The sequence below is a fragment of the Hydra vulgaris genome, chromosome 15 (assembly GCF_038396675.1).
Source record: "Hydra vulgaris chromosome 15, alternate assembly HydraT2T_AEP".
In the NCBI taxonomy this organism is placed as follows: domain Eukaryota; kingdom Metazoa; phylum Cnidaria; class Hydrozoa; order Anthoathecata; family Hydridae; genus Hydra; species Hydra vulgaris.
Window position 1 is genome coordinate 31,446,926 of NC_088934.1, and position 20,352 is coordinate 31,467,277.

General features: G+C 22.7%; 1 protein-coding gene across 2 annotated transcripts in view; it reads left to right on the forward strand.

Moving 5' to 3' along the window:
• Window positions 1-20,352, forward strand: part of LOC136092128 (coadhesin-like) — a 104,680-nt gene that overhangs the window by 15,235 nt on the left and 69,093 nt on the right. For both annotated transcript variants that reach the window (XM_065819848.1, XM_065819847.1), the window contains exon 2: window positions 3,778-3,832. In XM_065819848.1, the coding sequence (XP_065675920.1) occupies window positions 3,778-3,832 (55 nt within the window). The remainder of the gene's footprint in view (window positions 1-3,777; window positions 3,833-20,352) is intronic.

The following is a 20,352-nucleotide window of genomic DNA, read 5'->3' on the forward strand; positions in this document are numbered from 1 at the left end:
TACTATTAGTACAACATGCCGCATTTGCAGTTACTGCGCGCGCGTGTATGTGTATATGTATATATATATATATATATATATATATATATATATATATATATATATATATATATATATATATATATATATATATATATATATATATATGTATACATATATACATACATATATATATATATATATATATATATATATATATATACATATATATATATATATATGTATATATATATATATATATATATATGTATTTATATATTTATATATATATATATATATATATATATATATATATATATATATATATATATATATATATACATGTATATATGCATATATTTATATATATATATACATATTTATATATATATATATATATATATAAATATATATATATATATATAAAATGTATATATATATATATATATATATAAATATATATATATATATATATATATATATATATACATATATATATATATATAAATATATATTCATATATATATATATATATATATATATATATATATATACATATATATATATATATAAATATATATATATATATATATATATATATATATATATATATATATATATATATATATATATATATATATATATATATATATACATATATATATATATATATAAGTTGTTTGTTTTAATGATCCTCTTTCTCTTCTAGACAAGGTTTAAAAATGCATTTTAGGCGTAGTTGGACCCGCTCTATCTCCTTAGCTTGAACCTCCTACGCATTGTCGTAAAGTTGCATCTCTTTCTCTTTTATACAAATGCTATCATGGTCACTGCTCAAAGGTGCTATCACCTCTAGTTCTTTCAACTAAAATTCTTTTATTATTCATTTTATTATTTTTTTATTTTTATTATTATGCGTCTAGTTTTTCCCTGCCTTGTAACCCTTTGGAACACTCTCAGATCTTCATGTTTTCCTGATTCATACAACCTACAATTTTTCAAGTCTTCTGTCTGCTGTATCCTTGCTGTTTAACTCTATTCTTTTTTTCTAGTAACTCCCAACTTAATAGTCGTTGTTTGCAGCCTTGTTGGGGGTGAATCATATTAAAATAAAATCAAACAGATATGCAGGAGACTTGGTTGATGTAGTTTTATAAATTATGACTAACATCTTGTAAGTTATTCTTTGACGTTTTGGCAACCAATACAGCGATTGAAGCAAATTTTTTGATAATGAACGGAAAGGAGCGTGATAAACAACACGAGCTGACTTATTTTGAAAACATTGAAGTTTTTAGGATGGTATTGCTCATACAGAAATCTGATCAAATGAGTAACACCCATTTTTGAATATAATTTAAGTAATAATAAGCAAACACAAGCATTGAAATACATCAACCGTAAACTCATAGACTTGAGCCCAAAGAACATTGTTAAAAATTAACATGTAGATATCATAACATGCAGTTAAAAAAAGAAGAAGAATAAACAAACAAAAAGTACTTGTATTAATTGCAGTAATAAAGAATAGAAAATTTAAAAAAAGATTTTAGTAGTAAAGATAATAATGTCAAATGTTAGAATAAAATGTTTTTCAGAATTTTTAAAAATCTATTTTGTTTAAGATGGATAAAAGGTGTTTTAGGATGTATTTTTGGACTCATTCAAATTGCATGCAAGGCTCCTGTTCCATATATAGACGCATTGACAAGTTATAGAATGTTTACCATACTTCTGTGTTTTAAAAGATGGTATATTTAGTAGTGTAGAAATGTACTAGTCTACTTTCTGCGAGCAAGCTTGTAATGGAAGATAGTAAACTTTTATTGAAGAAGTCATAACAAAAAGAAGATCAGCATACTTAACTAGCGCTGGAAATGTAGGAGTGTTGAGTTTTATGAAGGACATTTATGTATTTGATTTAATTGGTTGGAAGTTTATTAATTTTTGGATTCAATTTAGGTAAAAGAGATAAAATTTCAGAAATATTTGTCGGAGATAATGACAAACTGTAAACTTAGATATTTAAGATACTTTTGATAGTTAACGTAAAAAGAATAAATATTGGATTGAGTTTAAAAGCAAAATACTTAAAAAAAAAGTGAAGCCAAAAGGGTCGGCAAATTAAGTTTCACTTTTTTACAAAAAAGTAAAGGGCGATGATTTATTAAAAATCTTTACATTTATTAGAATGTTAATGCCTTTCCTAAGTCGCGAAGAATTTTTTAAATGGATTTTTCTACTAAGTTTAATTAATGTAATTATTATATATTTATATCTCTTAAAAATACTTTCAAACTTGTTTATAAAGCGTGTACACGAAACAAATGTGAAAGTACAAAATTCTTCTAAAAAAAAGACATCAATTTTTATTTAGAACTAAGTAATAATTATAATATATTGATATAAGAAAATAAAATATTTCTAAAAAAAAATATTCATTTTAGCATACATCTAATAAAACTTTTTAACTTTTGCTTCGGTGGTACCCATAAGCTTGCGTACAGAATGACAATCAAAACTGATGCTTTTTGATGACATTTTCACTTTTTTTAAATGAAATTTACAAATCTTAGTCAATTCTACATAGTTTTTTTGTATTTTTATTTCTTTTTATTCAATAACTGTTCAGTACTTTTTAATAATTCTTATTTTTGGGCAGTTTGGATGATTTGCTGTCTTAGGCACAACTCTCACGTCATTTTATTTAAAGCATTCCATAGCCAGTTTATTAAAATGACTTTAGGCTAAACTTGGTCAGATCACATGTCTACTATCATGTGATTTAGTGAGAGGTAAAAAACGTTTTTTTAAAGACTCTTTAATATATTCTTTACCAGAAAATGTGTTGACTCAAAAATATGCAAATAGCTTGCGAAATTAAGGCTTTTTTGTAGTAAATTTATAATTTTTATGTATTTAAAATTCTTATCTGCTCTTCTTCTATATTTGGCAATATAATAGACAGCACCAGGAACTTGCTTACGATTGAAATTGAAATAAGTTTCATCATCTTCAATAATACAGTACATATTTTTAATAGTAATAATAATACTGAATACTTTAATTGTTTGTAAGTAAAACTTAACAAATTGCTTGGCTGTTGCGTTGTTGTTTAAACTACCATTACTATTATCATTTATTATAGTTGTTTGTGTTTCGATGTTGTGATTGCTTGTTTCTGATAATCGATTCATTAGTATTATTTAATTTTAACATATTTTTGTTTTTGTTATTCTTAACTTATTTATACCAAAAACAAAAATATCGCAGAAAGATATAAAATCAAATTAAGTTTGTAAAATAACTAAATGATTTTTACCTGATGTGTTATAAAGTTTCTTTTAAAATTTTTAATCCTGCTTAACAATAAAGGTTAAAAATAGAGATGTTATTCTATATTGCTAAAATGTCTTCTAAAACTTAGCATTACATAGGAATTACTTCTAAGTTCTATACAGCTTGTCTTTAGAGGTCTACTGCAAGACAGTACACAAGTACGCTTAACATATGCCCTGAATGAGTACTTTTATTGAGACACAATCTCTAGTTTTTACTTAACCAAGAGCCTTAAAGTCCTTTATTTTTTGTCTGTTAGGATTTGCTCGGAAAAGCAAATCCTAATAGACAACAGGCCATGAGACAGGTTATACTGAATAGCATGTTACAAGAAGCAGGATGATCATTATGATCCTAATCCTTACCAAATCCTGGATAAAATTTATTAAGCCTGTATTTATTAAACTATCTTTCTACCTAAATGCTTGCTAGTTTATTAATAATGTGTATATATTTTAGATTAGTTTAATGTTGAAATTAACTATGCTGTTACAGGATGCTCAAGGAAATATTGGTATGTCAGGATTATGTTTTAGCATATAGTGTTATGTCTTTAATCCTATTTTTGATAATATTTTAAATACTTTATTATATTACAAAATTTTTTTCATGAAAGATGAAAAAATGTAGTTATTTTATTCTTATACGCATGAAGCATTTTAAAGAATGGTTCATTATATTTACTATGACTGGAATATGGGTCCTTTAGTATAATCAAATATCATGTTTTAGACTACTTTTTGCATTATTTTTTTAAGCGCAAAAAAAAACTCAAAGTTAAATTTTTTTTGACGTAAGACCATTTAATATGAAATAAAAAACTGTTTAACAAATATAGTATTATATAAACGATTGCAAGATTTTCAACTGCAAGGATATTGATCTTAAATTTATTGACAGTGTTATCAATGTCTTTATTGAATACGTGTTATACTTTCAGTTCAATAAACATTTAACCTTTGAAATATTGACAGCATTTAGTGGCTATAGTTACCAGCAAGGGCCTCAAGTGATAAACTTGGTATTTTGATACATTTTACTTTACTAGTTCATAAATTTTTATTTTTGCAATAACACCGTTTTATTACAAATTTTTATTTTTGCAATAACACCGTTTTATTACAAATTTTTATTTTTGCAATAACACCGTTTTATTACAAATTTTTATTTTTGCAATAACACCGTTTTATTACAAATGCATTATATTTACGGCCTTCTATAATAACAGGCCTTGAGATCGCACAACAAAGTTGTTGAACTGAATGCCGATTTTTAATACTGTGTTTATATTTTCATCTTTTAAAATTAGACGAAAGTTTGCGTTTGCGCTTTTTTAATAAAGCTTTTAAATTTGATTGGTTTATAAACTAGATTAGCAGCTTCAGGCGTTAACGTTGTAAGGTTCAAGATGTTAACATTGTAAGGTAATAATGTTGTGAACCTGACAATAAGATATTTTAATAATAATAATGCCTTTAAAATGCTGTGTGCCTCTTTGCAAGTCGAACTATCACTCTACTACAACAAAAAAATCAATTTATAAGTTCCCGAAAAATCCAGAGGAGAGAAAAAGATGAAGTGATGCTATCTAAAGAGCTAGTTTTATTGTTTTAGAATATTCAGCAGTATGTCAACTGCATTGCCCAGATAATGCACCTTTTAAAAGCAAATATGGTAAGCAACGGTCTTTAAACCCATCATCTGTTTTTAAAAATATTCCGCTCAGTTGTTTACCCAGACCAGCAAGTAAAGATAGAAAAACTTTAACTTCAAGCGGTTTTCGAAACAATTCACCAAATGAGTTAAATGATTTTTTAAATAAGAATGAACTTACATTTGACGATATTCACTCTTTGTTAAGTGTTAACAACGATATTACTGCTTTCCAGCTTAATAAAAAAAATTTACACATCAAAAATGTACAAACTTGGTGTTCCATTATTTATTTTAGAAATTTTTGATGATTATCCATTTATAGCTTACCATAATGGCACAACAATTTCATTTTTAACTGTAAACAAATTAAAGTTGATAAAAACAAAATCAGCTTTGTTTGAAACAGTTAGATTTTTTAAAAATAAAGAAAATTTGCATCAGTCAAATATTCTAATTGAGCACCTTAATTTTACAAGAAAATGAAATGTTGGTGAAGTTTTATATACACCAGATATTATATGTAGAGCATATGAGTATTTTGCCATGCGACGAAGTTTATATGATCGTTTGCGTATTGACTACAAGTTGCCAAGCATACGAAATTTAACACAATTGACTTCAAAATTAAGCTCAATGGAGGACCTAAATTTCGTAAATAGTGTTTTTATGAATTTAGATCCATTGAAAAAAACGTCCATACTATTAATTGATGAGATTATATTAATAAAATTTTTTTTTTGCATGAATCAATTTTTGTTGGTGTTTTTTAATGTTGGTGATTTTTATTGTTACCTTTTTTTTTAGTTATGCTTTAGTAAGCAAAAAAAATAATTTAAAATACAGTCATCTTTCTAATATATAGATATATACTTTGTCATGGTTCTGCTTGTTTTTGATACTATTCAAATAATATTCTTAGTGAAATTTGAATATAATATTTAACTAATATTCTAATGAATATGAAAAAATATAATTATCTTTTAACAATTTTTTGATTTTCTATTTATATTTCCGTCTTTATTAGAGATTTTTATTAAAACGTAGACTTCCATCACACCCTACCTTATATTAAAACATATTAATATAAGTAAAAGTGAAAGTTTAATCAGCCTTCACTTTACGCCGTTTTGCGCATTGTCTAAGCCTGTTACTATAGAAGGCCGTGATTATATTACATGTGAACATTAAAAATACAAATTTGACATTTAAAGTTTTATTTTTATTTATTTTTGCAATGCATAGTTTTTTTTGTTGCTTTTATCAGTTAATGAAGTTCTTTGCTTTAATGGTTTGAGAAAACTAAACTTTGATTTAAACCTTGTTTAAATATATATAAATATATATTTATATATATTTATATATATATATATATATATATATATATATATATATATATATACATATATATATATATATATATATATATATATATATATATCTATATATATATATATATATATATATATATATATATCTATTTATATCTATATATATATATATATATATATATATATATATATATATATATACATATATATATATATATATATATATATATATATATATATATATATATATATATATATATATATACATATTTATTTATTAAACAGTAAACTCCCGGTTATTCGAAAAGGCACTTATTAAAATTTTCTATTTATTTGAAGCAATTTTTCTTTCCTGTGCTTTGTCAATAACTATTTACTTAAAAGTATTAACATCAAAAATATTTTGTTAAAGTTATTAACAATTAGTATTATAAACTATATTTTTTGGAATTTATTTTAAGAAAAAGTTAAAATAATAATAATAGTTTATCATCAAAATTATTTATTGGACATCAGATCTCGGGTAACTTTCGATCGAAAAAAGGGCCTAACCTACAAGCAATGTGATGAAAAATATCAAATATCAAAAAGTGGTGTTAGGAAGATGTGTATACAGTATAAAACAACTGGTTTTGCTGAAAATCAGAAAAGACTTGGTTGCCCCATTAAGACTTCAACATTAACCAATATCCTGATTGCACTGGTAAAAAAAAAAAATTGAACAATAACCTAAAGGCAGATTGTTGAAAATCTTAAATTAAATGTTTCCTATCGAACTGTACAGAGAAGACTTAATTTAAGTGGTTTAATAATTTAGGTGGTTTAAATAAACTTTCTCCAGAAAAGTAAACCCCTCATTAGTCGTATAAGCAAAGAAAAACTTTTAGCATTTGCAAAACTGCATATTAACAAGTGTGAAGCATTTTGGAACTTAGTGTTATGGACTTATAAGAATAAATGTCAAATACTTGGCTTAAAAAACGCAAAGAGTTTGACGCAGACCTTGTAATGCACTCTTAGATAGAAATCTTACAAAAACAGTCTAGCATGGAGGTGGCTCGCCTACGGCTAGGGGACGTTTTGATTCAAATAGTGTGGGACGACTGGTGAAAGTTGAATGTATAATGACAGGGAAGTTGTATGTTGATTGGCTTTCAAAAAATATATGTCAATCCGTTTAAGAATTGATCATATAAAACCATATAAAAAGTTTAATGCAAAGAGAAACACAATCATTCACTAACATAATTACTTTAATTTTTTTTGGAGTCCTCTGTAGTCGTAAAATTAAATCCTTCGCCTACTTCTTTATCTAATAATAGATACTTAGAAGTAATTATTCAGTAAAACAAATATAAACAAAAATGTAAAAACTAATAGGTAGACCCAGTGCAAACATATTACGATCTATATCTAGGCAATCATAATACAATATACAGATTCAAAATTTTACTTATCCCAAAATAAAATAAGACTTATTAAATGTTTATTTGATATAGTACTTCACCATTAAATAAAGAAGTTTATTTGATATAGTACTTCACCATTAATATAAAACTATAACAGTTTTTTTATTCCTATAAAACAATTAAAATAGCAATGAGTACTGTAAAATTTAATGACCTCCAGTAACTTTAAATTTTTTAACTCTAAGCTTGTTCCATGAATAATCAATTGGAAAGCTATTATAAGCAGCTTTCATTGCATGAATACCAGTTGACAAAAATAACCAACCATCTTCTACCCAACAATATAGAGCAACTGCTTCTGCTTCAATCTGTTTTTAAATAAAAAAATTTAAGCCCAAGATTGTGAAGTAATTGTAATATATCATCTAAATAAAAAGCATCATTTGTTTTATTTATATATATATATAAATATATGTAAATATATATATATATATATTTATATATATATATATGTTTATATTATATATATATATATAATGTATATATATATATATATATATATATATATATATATATATATATATATATATATATATATATATATATATATACATTTATAAACAAATATATATGTTTATATGTATATATATATGTATATATACATATATATATTTCTATATATATATATATATATATATATATATTTATATATATATATATATGTATATATATATATATATATATATATATATATATATATATATATATTTATATATATATACATATATATATATATATACACACATACTTATATATATATATATATAAATATATATATATATATATATATATATATATATATATATATATATATATATATATATATATATATAATGTATGTATATTTATGTATATATACATATATATATATAAATTTATATATATATATATATATATATATATATATATATATATTTTATAAACAAATATAAATGTTCATATGTATATATACATATATATATATATATATATATATATATATATATATATAAATATATATATACACACACATATATATATGTAAATATATATATATATATATATATATGTATATATATATATACATATATATATATATATATATATATATATATATATATATATATATATATATATATATATATATACATAATGTATGTATATATATATATATATATATATTTATATATATACATATATATATATATGAATATATACATATATACATATATATATATATATATATATATATATGAATATATATATATATATATATATATATATACATATATATATGAATATATATATATATATATATATGTATAAATAAAATGTATAAAATTTTCTGATATATTTATATATATTTATATATATATATATATATATATATATATATATATATATATATATATATATATATATATATATATATATATTCATAATTACATGCATTAATACATAATAGTAAAATAAATAAAAATACATATCACAGGTGTGTGGCAAATAATAAATGTTAGACTTATATATACAACACCAAATCTAAAATTAGGACTAGAAATGTAAATATTATATATACATATATAAAATGTATATATTTCTTTTATATATATTCATAAATTTACCCATATATATATATGCATAAATACATATTAATAAAATAAATAAAAATATATGATAAAGAATAAATGTTAGAATTAAATATACAACACCAACTCTATAATTAGGACTTATTACTTTTCCTATTAAAATTAGAAGTTTTTCAAAAAAATGGAAATAAAGTTTCTTATCCAAACGTGTTTTTAAATAAAAAAAAACTTAATAATGCATACTTTCATTATTGCTCGAAAATTTTATACTGAATATTTGCTTGATAATTAGGTTAAGGTGTTTAAAGTTTTTCAAATAAATAAAAAAATTAGTCTGTGAACAGACTAAATTTAGTCTGACTTATTATGTTTTATTGATTTTGATATTACTTAAAACATCTGAATCTTATTAAAATTAAGTGCTATTTTTAACTTAGAAATAACATATTTAATACAACTTTGCAATTTATTAAAATGGTCATTTTAAAATAAACAAATCATCAACAAAAGTAACCTGAATAAACCGAATATACGCTGAGATTTATGTATATTATATACAATTTGATGCAAAATCTAAAAGTTTTAAATTAGCCGCAATAAAAAGAAGTTGTAAAAAATAACTTTATCAAAATATTTTTTTTATACCATCTGCATGCATTCTATTAAGTTTTTATTGCCTTTTCTTTACGGCAAATTATTTTTGTAATGGCTAGTTAACGAGACAATAATTTTCAATGTGTCACTTCCTCAACGCTGTCAAAACAGCGTTTAATTAACGTTGGCAAAATAACACTTTTCAACGTTTTTTAACTACCACATTTTCAACGTTGGTATATGTAACGTTAAATAAGCATTGTTTCATAAATAGCTCAAATACGTTGAAAAACAGCTAATGTCTAACGTTGATAAACCTTCAACTTTGCGACGTTTTTACAGTGATTATTTGCGTACTTTTATTCAACGTCGAATAAACGCGGTTTTTTGAGAAGATAATATAAGTTGATATTTATACGCTTATTCAACGTTGAAAATGTGACGTTTGAAAGGCGGTTTATTTTTAACGTTGATAAGGCATAGATTTTGATTCGTCTTTAAAGTGGCTTTTTGCGTAAGTTGATTCCACGTTAAATAAACGTCTTTTTTTGAGAAGCTAAGTTACGTTACAATTTCAACGCCTATTCAACGTTTAAATTTACCGCGATTTAGTATGCAATAACAAACATTAATTCAACGTTGAAAGCGCGTTGTGTTTGTGACTGTAACGCTTTTTCTACACTGCGACCGGTTTTCAACGTTGATTTAACGCTGACATGTATGCTGGGTGTATCTAAAAAAACTTTTTTATAATATAGATCAAAATATGTAAATAAAAAGGTTATACGCTGCCATTTTATTAAATCTTTTAAATATCTGTGTGTGTGTGTGTGTGGCTCCAACAATAAGTCAACGTATTAAAATTAAATTCGTTTGATAGTATATCCTGATAAAAATTTACACTGGAAATATTAACGAAAATTTATCAAAACTCGATTAAAACAAATATAAATATAAGATTTTTCGGAATATTTTGCATCTTAAATTCACAAAGTAAGCGTAATTTTTGAACCAATAGAATTTCTTTGTTCGTAGATTTGGCGGGTTTTATATCTTCGCGAATATTCTTTATTTTATACTTCTGCAACAAAATGTTTAGAGAACATTCATGTTTGAGTATGTTTCTATGTATGTCCGCATAACAATTTTTTGTTTTTAAACCCACGCTAAAAAGTTAACTTCATAACTACAATGTTTATTATTCAAATATTTTTATCTTAGCGAATGCTTTAAAACATTCGCTGATATACAAACATTTTTATATAAAACAAATTTATATTAGCGAATCTTTTTTAAACATTCGCCAATATAAAATCATTTATTTAGTAAAGATTAAAGTTATGAAGTTAATTTTTTAGCGTGTATTTTAAAAACTAGTTGTTATGCGGGCAAACATGGAAACGTATTTAAACTTGAATGTTCTCGAACATCTATGAAGCCGTGGGCAAGTTGTCACAACTAGATATTGTATGCGTAGTCAAGATCGTGCGATCGCACGCCATTCTGACCAAGCCTGATATATATATATATATATATATATATATATATATATATATATATATATATATATATATATATATATATATATATATATATATATATATATATATATATATATATATATATATATATATATATAAATATACATATATTTATATATATATATATATATAGTTAATTCCACATCAAATCACTCAGTCCATTGAACCATGTGTCTTCTTTTTGTGTTATATTTTGAAACATTTTAATAAACTATAAAAAAATATTGCATGCAAAATTTCAGCTAAAAATGTTATGCGGTTAACAAGATACTGCAACTTTAATATTGACCTGGTTTCCCAAAATGACTCGGTTTTCATAGCATTCTGAAAAATTATTTTTCTTAAAAAAATATGAAGTAAAAATATAAAAAATATAAAATTTAACATATATAATGTTTTTTTTTGATGCTGAATTCAATGAACGTACTTATAGTGCTAAAATATAAAAGGAACTTGCTTCAAATTTAATAAAACCGATAGTTTCTATAAACCATCCTTAGGGCCTAATTTCTCAAAACACCTCCGTCAAATTTTTTTGCTATCATAATCATACTAGGCACATAAAATCCAACTGAAAAAACTACTGACATATGAAACCTTAATTTCCAATACGTGTTACTTTATCAAGGAAATCCTAAACAATATTTGTAAATAAAATAAAAGTAAGTTAATTGTAATTTAAAAAGTTACTTAAATATACAAGATTTTTAAAGGTTTCAAAGATATAACTTATTTTGGCTGTGCTTGTAATAGTTTACAATATTGTTACCATTTTACTTGTACTTCTTCTATTTTAGCATTTTTAAACTCAGAGTTTCTACCGGACCTAGAGCAAGCTTGTGGAACAGAGAGTTTTTTCAATATTTTGTTGCTGGGAATAAAACAGTCGTCGTCTCTTTCAGGCCACTAAAAACAGATTGATGGACTTTTTGGGTGAAGTAACATAACTTTAGCATCAAATTCTTCTAAGTTGGATTCAGTTACAATGCCGATCCACCACTTATCATCATAGACTACAGCTACGTAACCTCCTAAAGTGACAGTATCAATTTGAAATATATCTTGTTTCTTTTCAAGATTGTCGATTATTGTATAATTAGAGTCTGTACTATACCTCTTTGCCCCAACCCAATTATGTCCAAAATGTATAATTTGATGAAAGCTACGAGTATCAGGTAGAGTTGTTACACCAGTGTACCTTTCTTTTTGCTCTTCACGTTGCAATTATAAGTCCAATCCGTTTATGTAAATTAAGTTAACAAACTTGATTTTCTCAATACAAAATTCATACATAGCTTCTGATATAAGAATTTGGTTTTCGTATGGTCATTTTAAACTTTTTTGCACTGTTAATCTTTTTAAAGTACCACCAATCCCATCGCATGGTGACTTTCAGTGGGGCGTGGAAAAAAAGTTCCATTCAACTTTAAGGGCAAATTGGTTCTTTAGTTGGCATAGATTGTAAAAGCTCTTACAATTTTTGTACTGTTCTGCGCAACCATCAGTGAGTAAATATAATTTGGACGGATTGGAAAATTTTATTTTTAATATTGGTATGATTAGTCCAAATATTTTGTACACATAAGTTACATTATGTGTAATTCCGTCTGATATAAAACAGTAAGAAATATGTTTCGGTACACCTTTTTCATCTTTATAGTATATCACTAATGGATGTAATGAACAATGTTGGGTGTTCCAATGATAGCTTTGTATTTCATCTTGGACTACAAAAGCATAATTTTCAGCGAAGTCGTTAATAACGATAATGTTTGTTTGATCCATATTTTGTTTTAGTTAAGGTACTGTGATTGAGAGCAAGCAATAAAAGAATAAGCTTGTAGTTTTTAAAGCAAGATACTAATAGTTCAACAAACGTTGGAACATCTTCTGTTAAACTCAATAGTGTTGCATGATCAGTAGTTTGCAATTGCTTGTAGTGTCTTAAATTCATCTTCGTATTCTCCAAAAATCTCATATAAATATTTGGTGTGGGGTTCTTTACCAGGACAATTATCACACTGTGAAAACATGCATACTTTGTTTTTTACTGAGCAAACGGTTTTCGAAAGTAAGTCATTATACTTTAGTCCAATATTTAAGGCAGCTACTAGCAATATAGCATTTTGGTAATAAAACCAAACACAAGCAGAATGTGTACCACTTACAACTGGCAAAATGCACAACTTTGGTCTAAGTGAAGCAAATTTTGAGTAACTTGTTTGTGTTTCTGGATTATTTCTTTGTATAATGCATATAGTTCCTTTGAGTTTTTTTTTGTTTATGGATGTTCTTTTGAATGCTAACATAATCTTTTTTTCCAGGCAGAGTTCTACATAAATCACTCAAGTCATTAAAAAATTTAACAGAATCTTCTATTTCTTTGTGTAAGACTTTACCTTTATACAACGGAGAGATACCTAGCAATCCTTTTTTATTAAAAATTTGTCTCGCCATTTTTGCTTGGTATTCTGTAACTGCAAAGTTATTTTGTACTTCTAATATTGGCCAACTTGGGGATGCCAGTGTTAAAAGTTGAGAAATAGTCTTTTTGTCAGAATATAACATTTTTACTTTTATCAAGCTCATAATTGCATTAAAGCTTTCAGCCTTCTTTTTCATGTCATTTGTTTCATGACATAGTTTTAAGGGAACATTGAATTGACATTCAGTTTTTCTAGTAACTTTACTTACCGTTTCGTTGACGCGCTCACCTTTTCGCTTTCCTTCTGAGAGTATATGTTTTGATGAGTTTAAATGAGATTTTAGAGAAGATATATTAAAATTTTCGAGTTCTTCATTGATCTTCTGACTTTTTGACTTGAATGATGATATTAGAAAATCCTCATATTGTTCATTCTAACTTTCCTTCTCTTTTTTAAGGTCTGCTTTTCTGGCAATCTTTTGCTTACAAGATTTTCAATGTTTCTTCCCAGGAGCAATATTTAAACTACTTTTTTTCATGACTTGTGACTCATTTATTGTAACCAACACCCTCAATATAAAATTTTGGACAAATTTTAATTGCATTTATTATGCAATTTATTTCATGAACGCAAAAAATTTTATAATCTATTTAAATATAATTTAATTAAGTTAAAAATATTATTTAAATATTGAAAATAGTATGGTCAAAGTAAAGGACCTCAAAAAAATTATGGAAATTTTTTTCAAAAAACATCGAGAAAAAGGTAAAGTGTTTGTTGCTAAGCAGATTATCGAATGGTGTTTACCCAGATCAACTGTTTACGACAAAATCATAAAATTGGAGAATGGATCTCTAAAAAGAAAAGTTGGAAGTGGTCGAATCGCTATGATAGCTACTAAAGAAAGTATTCCAAAGAGCTGCATTTTTTGATAATAAATCAGGGTGCTCCCAAAAGATAGTTGCTCAAGTTTTTAACTGTAGTCAAACTCGAATTTTCAAAGTATTAAAAACAATGATAAACGTTCGAACTTTCAAAAAAGCAAATTGTCCAGATCGTAGCCATTAGCAGACGAAAGCTATGCGTCCTAAATGTTGTAAATTGTACAAAAATTATAAAAACTTAGATTTTGTTATGGATGATGCAAGCTATTTTACCTTAAACAATAGCACATTAGCTGGTAATGATAGGTTTTATGCCGCTGATCCTTCTCAATGTTCTGACCAAGTAAAATACAATTTGCGTAAAAAGTACGAGGACAAGCTCTTAGTTTCTTGTTGCATCAGCCCCCGTGGAAAAAGCCCTCTTTATATTCATCACAGTAAGCAGGTAATCAACCAGTACACTTATAAAGAGGTACTAGAAAAAACTTTACTTCCTCTAGTATCAGATTATTATAAAAAAGACATGAGTTTATCTTCTGGCCTGATCTAACTCCATTGCCTTACGCAAAGTTGGTTATCGACTTTTTAAAATTAAAAAAAATCAAAGTTTTACCCAAAGATATAAATCCAGCTAACGTTCCAGAAGCAAGACCAATTGAAAACCTTTCGGTGGTGTTTCGGTTAGTGTACGAGAATAATTGGAGAGCTGAGAATTCGGAAGAGCTTGAAGCTAGAACTAGATATTGTTATTTAAAGATGAATAAAGAAATATTCCTTACTCAAATAAAACATATTTCAAAAAATCTTTATAATATTGCTAAGTATGGTATTTGAAATAACTATTTAAATATAATTATAAACTACGTATACTAACATAATACCAGTTGAAATATTGAATAATAAAACTAATTAGTTCTTAAAATATAAGTTTTTAAATTTTGTCTGAAATTTTATTTATGAGGTGCTACTTTAGGATTTTTAAAATATTTTTTTATGTTTTGGAAAATACAAATTAAAAAAGTATATACATTAAAATAATTAAATTCTACTTCTACTTACTTGTGATATCCATTGTATGTTTATGGAATGGATCACAGCATGACTTCTGCCATATAGGTAACATTTTTAAATACTTTGGAGTATGTTTTTCACATAATATTGTTAAATTTGATAGTTTAATGTTACAGCGTAATGATATAGTTAATTTTTCTTCATTGCCTTGAGTTTCAATAGCATCTTTTTGGCGTTTGCATGCATCTGATGTCATTAAGCCAATAGAACACATCTTATAATATATTACTTAGTATGAATATATTTCCAAAAAAAAAAGAGACTTCTTCTTTCCTACTTAATTTTCGTTTCCAAAAAAAAAAACTTTATATAGAAATAGTTCAAATCTTTTCAGAATCCCTCTATTGTGCAATTTTTTACACTGACAGATATTAATAATTTTCCTTATAGATGTAGTTATGTATATATACACTTATATCTATCTATATATATATATCTATCTATATATATATATATATATATGTATATATATATATATATATATGTATATATATAAATATATGTAAATATATATATATATGTAAATATATATATACATATATATATATATATATATATATATATATATATATATATATATATATATATATATATATATATATATATATATATATATATGTCTATATATATATATATATATGTATATATATATGTATATATATATATATATATATATATATATATATATATATATATATATATATATACATATATATATGTATATATATATATATATATATATATATATATATATATATATATATATATATATATATATATATATATATATATAATATATATATATATATGTATATATATATATATACCTATATATGCCTACTTTATTTAATATATGCTTTCGAAAGCTATTTCATTCTCTGTTTTAACATTTGGACTTTTTTTTCTTTTTTTGCTTTAAAAGATTAACACTTATCATACAAAATACATAAAAATTAAGTAAAAAAAACAGCAATATATTATTATTTATAATAAAAAAACGTTGAAGCGTTTTGTAACTTCATTAAAAATGATTTAAATAATAAAAAGGCATTTAGATCAAACTTATTTTAATGTAATGGCTTTCTAAAACAGTTATCAAATGTATTCGAACACAATTTTGTTTATCTTTTCAAATCTATCAACTTTACTTAATCTTATATTAAAATTCGTTAAACTGGCTTATCATTGTTGTAGAATATCATTGTTTATAACAAAAAAAAACAATTTTTTTTTTTATAATAACGGTTATTGTAAAAATTTGCATACTTAAACAATTTTTATTGTATTAATTAAAAAAAATACTTACAACTATCAATTATACCTTAAAAATAATTTTTAGATTATAATGTGCGATCAAACATATTCCTATGAAACACTATATATATATATGTGTATATATATACATATATATGTATAAATATAAATATATATATACATATATATATATATATATATATATGTATATATATATATATATATATTAATATATATATATATATATATATATATATATATATATATATATATATATATATATATATTTACATAAAAACGCGTAGAGTAAAAAAAATTCAAATTATACTTTAAGTGTAATAAATTACATCAAAACTTCGTAACAAATGTTATCCAAATTAAAAAAAATTATCATAATGTACCACCGTAAAAAATATTATCCAAATAATTATAAATGAAGTACATACATATATATATATATATATATATATATATATATATATATATATATATATATATATTCCTTTCCTCTTTATTATTAGCAATTTGAACTACTAATCTAATACTAATACACATATATATATATATATATATATATATATATATATATATATATATATATATATATATATATTTACATAAAAACGCGTAGAGTAAAAAAAATTCAAATTATACTTTAAGTGTAATAAATTACATCAAAACTTCGTAACAAATGTTTTCTAAATTAAAAAAAATTATCATAATGTACCACCGTAAAAAATATTATCCAAATAATTATAAATGAAGTACATACATATATATATATATATATATATATATATATTAGTATTATTATTAGCAATTTGAACTACTAATCTAATACTAATACACACACACATATATATATATATATATATATATATATATATATATATATATATATATATATATTAGTTAACAAAAAAAATTTTATTGTAATTTTTTGTGTAAAGCATTTCATTTGTTTTTGGCAACAACGTTATATGAGAAAGCTATAGTAACATCGTGACGGCATTTTCATTTTGCAGTTTCATTAGATAATTAAGTTTAAAGTTTGTTCAATGTATTTGTCCAAGCTATTTTCAAAAGTGTTTGTGCTTTGCTGCATGGCAACATCATCTGTTAGTGTATTATAAATCGAAGCAACTCTATTGTTGAAAAAATAGTACTGTTGAGCTCAGTTCTTTATGATTATTTGCGGTATTGTAAACATTGGTCAGCTCGTGGAGAGACCTTCATAGGTTCTTTGTGTTAGACTACTTTATTTTTAAAATTTTCTAATTTGAATTTTAGAACTAGATTTTCCCGTTAGCTTCTTTTTTTTAGTGATGAGCATTTAATTGCTGAATAGCGAATTGAGTATTTAAGGTTGATAAGATTGTGTCGTATCTTTGAAGCACGTTTTTGAATTTGAGTTTTTCAAACTTTTTTAATATATATATATATATATATATATATATATATATATATATATATATATATATATATATATATATATATATATATATATGTGTGTGTGTGTGTGTGTGTGTGTATACATATAGAAAAACGTTATCAAAAAAACGTTTCGTTTCGTTAAACATTTACATTCTACAAGAACAAAAAGTCTTATCAACGAATTTTATCATATGTATAAATAAATATGATACTTTTAAAATTATAATCAAAATTAAATATATAGAAAAACAGTAAAATGTTTCAGAAAGCCCTTACAAATGAAAAAGTTTTATCTGAAATGCTTTTATATTATCAAAATGCTTTTTAATGAAGTAACAAAATCCAACAATTAAACTTACAAAATAAATTATACTAAAATATATATAATAAAAAACAAATAATTTTCTAATACAAATTATATGAGTAAAAAAAACTTTTTTTTACAAAAATAATTTTAAGTTTTCATGACAAATGGTAATCTTTTTAAATATGAAAGAAGAAAAAAGTACAATCGTCAAAACAAAGAATAAATAGGTTTTTTAATGCTCATATTAAAAATACTAAGCTTTTTAGTTCGGTGAGTTTTGTTATAATTGTCTTATATATATATATATATATATATATATATATATATATATATATATATTTATATATGTATATACTTATTATATATGTTTACATATATATATATAATATTATATATACATTTATATATATATATATATATATATATATATATATATATATATATATATATATATATATATATCTATATATATAAATATATATAAATATATATAATATAATAATAACATTTATATATATATATATATATATATATATATATATATATATATATATATATATATATATATATGTATATATATTTATAAATATATATATATATGTTTAATACATACTTATAGAATATATATATTTAATTGAATATATATATATATATATATATATATATATATATATATATATATATATATATATATATATATATATGTATATATATAATTTTATATACATAAATATATATATATATATATATATATATATATATATATATATATATATATATATATATATAGATATATATATAACATATATCTTTGTATATATATATATATATATATATATATATATATATATATATATATATATATATATATATATATATATATATATATATATATATATATATGTATGTATATATACATATATTTATATATATATATAAACGTATATAAACATATATATATATATATTTATATATATATATATATATAAATATATATATTTATATAAATATCAATCCATCAATCAAAATGTATTGACAGGCTCAAGGACAAATAATAGTATTATATATATACAATTGGTAAAATCAAGTGGTTTAGAATAAAACAAAGACTAACGCACTTGAATTAAACAAAACCCAAGAAAAACCAAATGAAAGTAACTTAGGATGAGAAATTAAAATGTTATAAATATATATGCGTTTTTATTCATATACACACATATATATATACATATATATATATATATATATATATATATATATATATATATATATATATATATATATATATATATATATATATATATATATATATATATATATATATATATATATAGATATATAAATATATAAACATATAAACATAAATATATATACAAATATATTTATAAATATATATAAATATATATAATATAATAATAACATTTATATATATATATATATATATATATATATATATATATATATATATATATATATATATATATATATATATATATATATATATA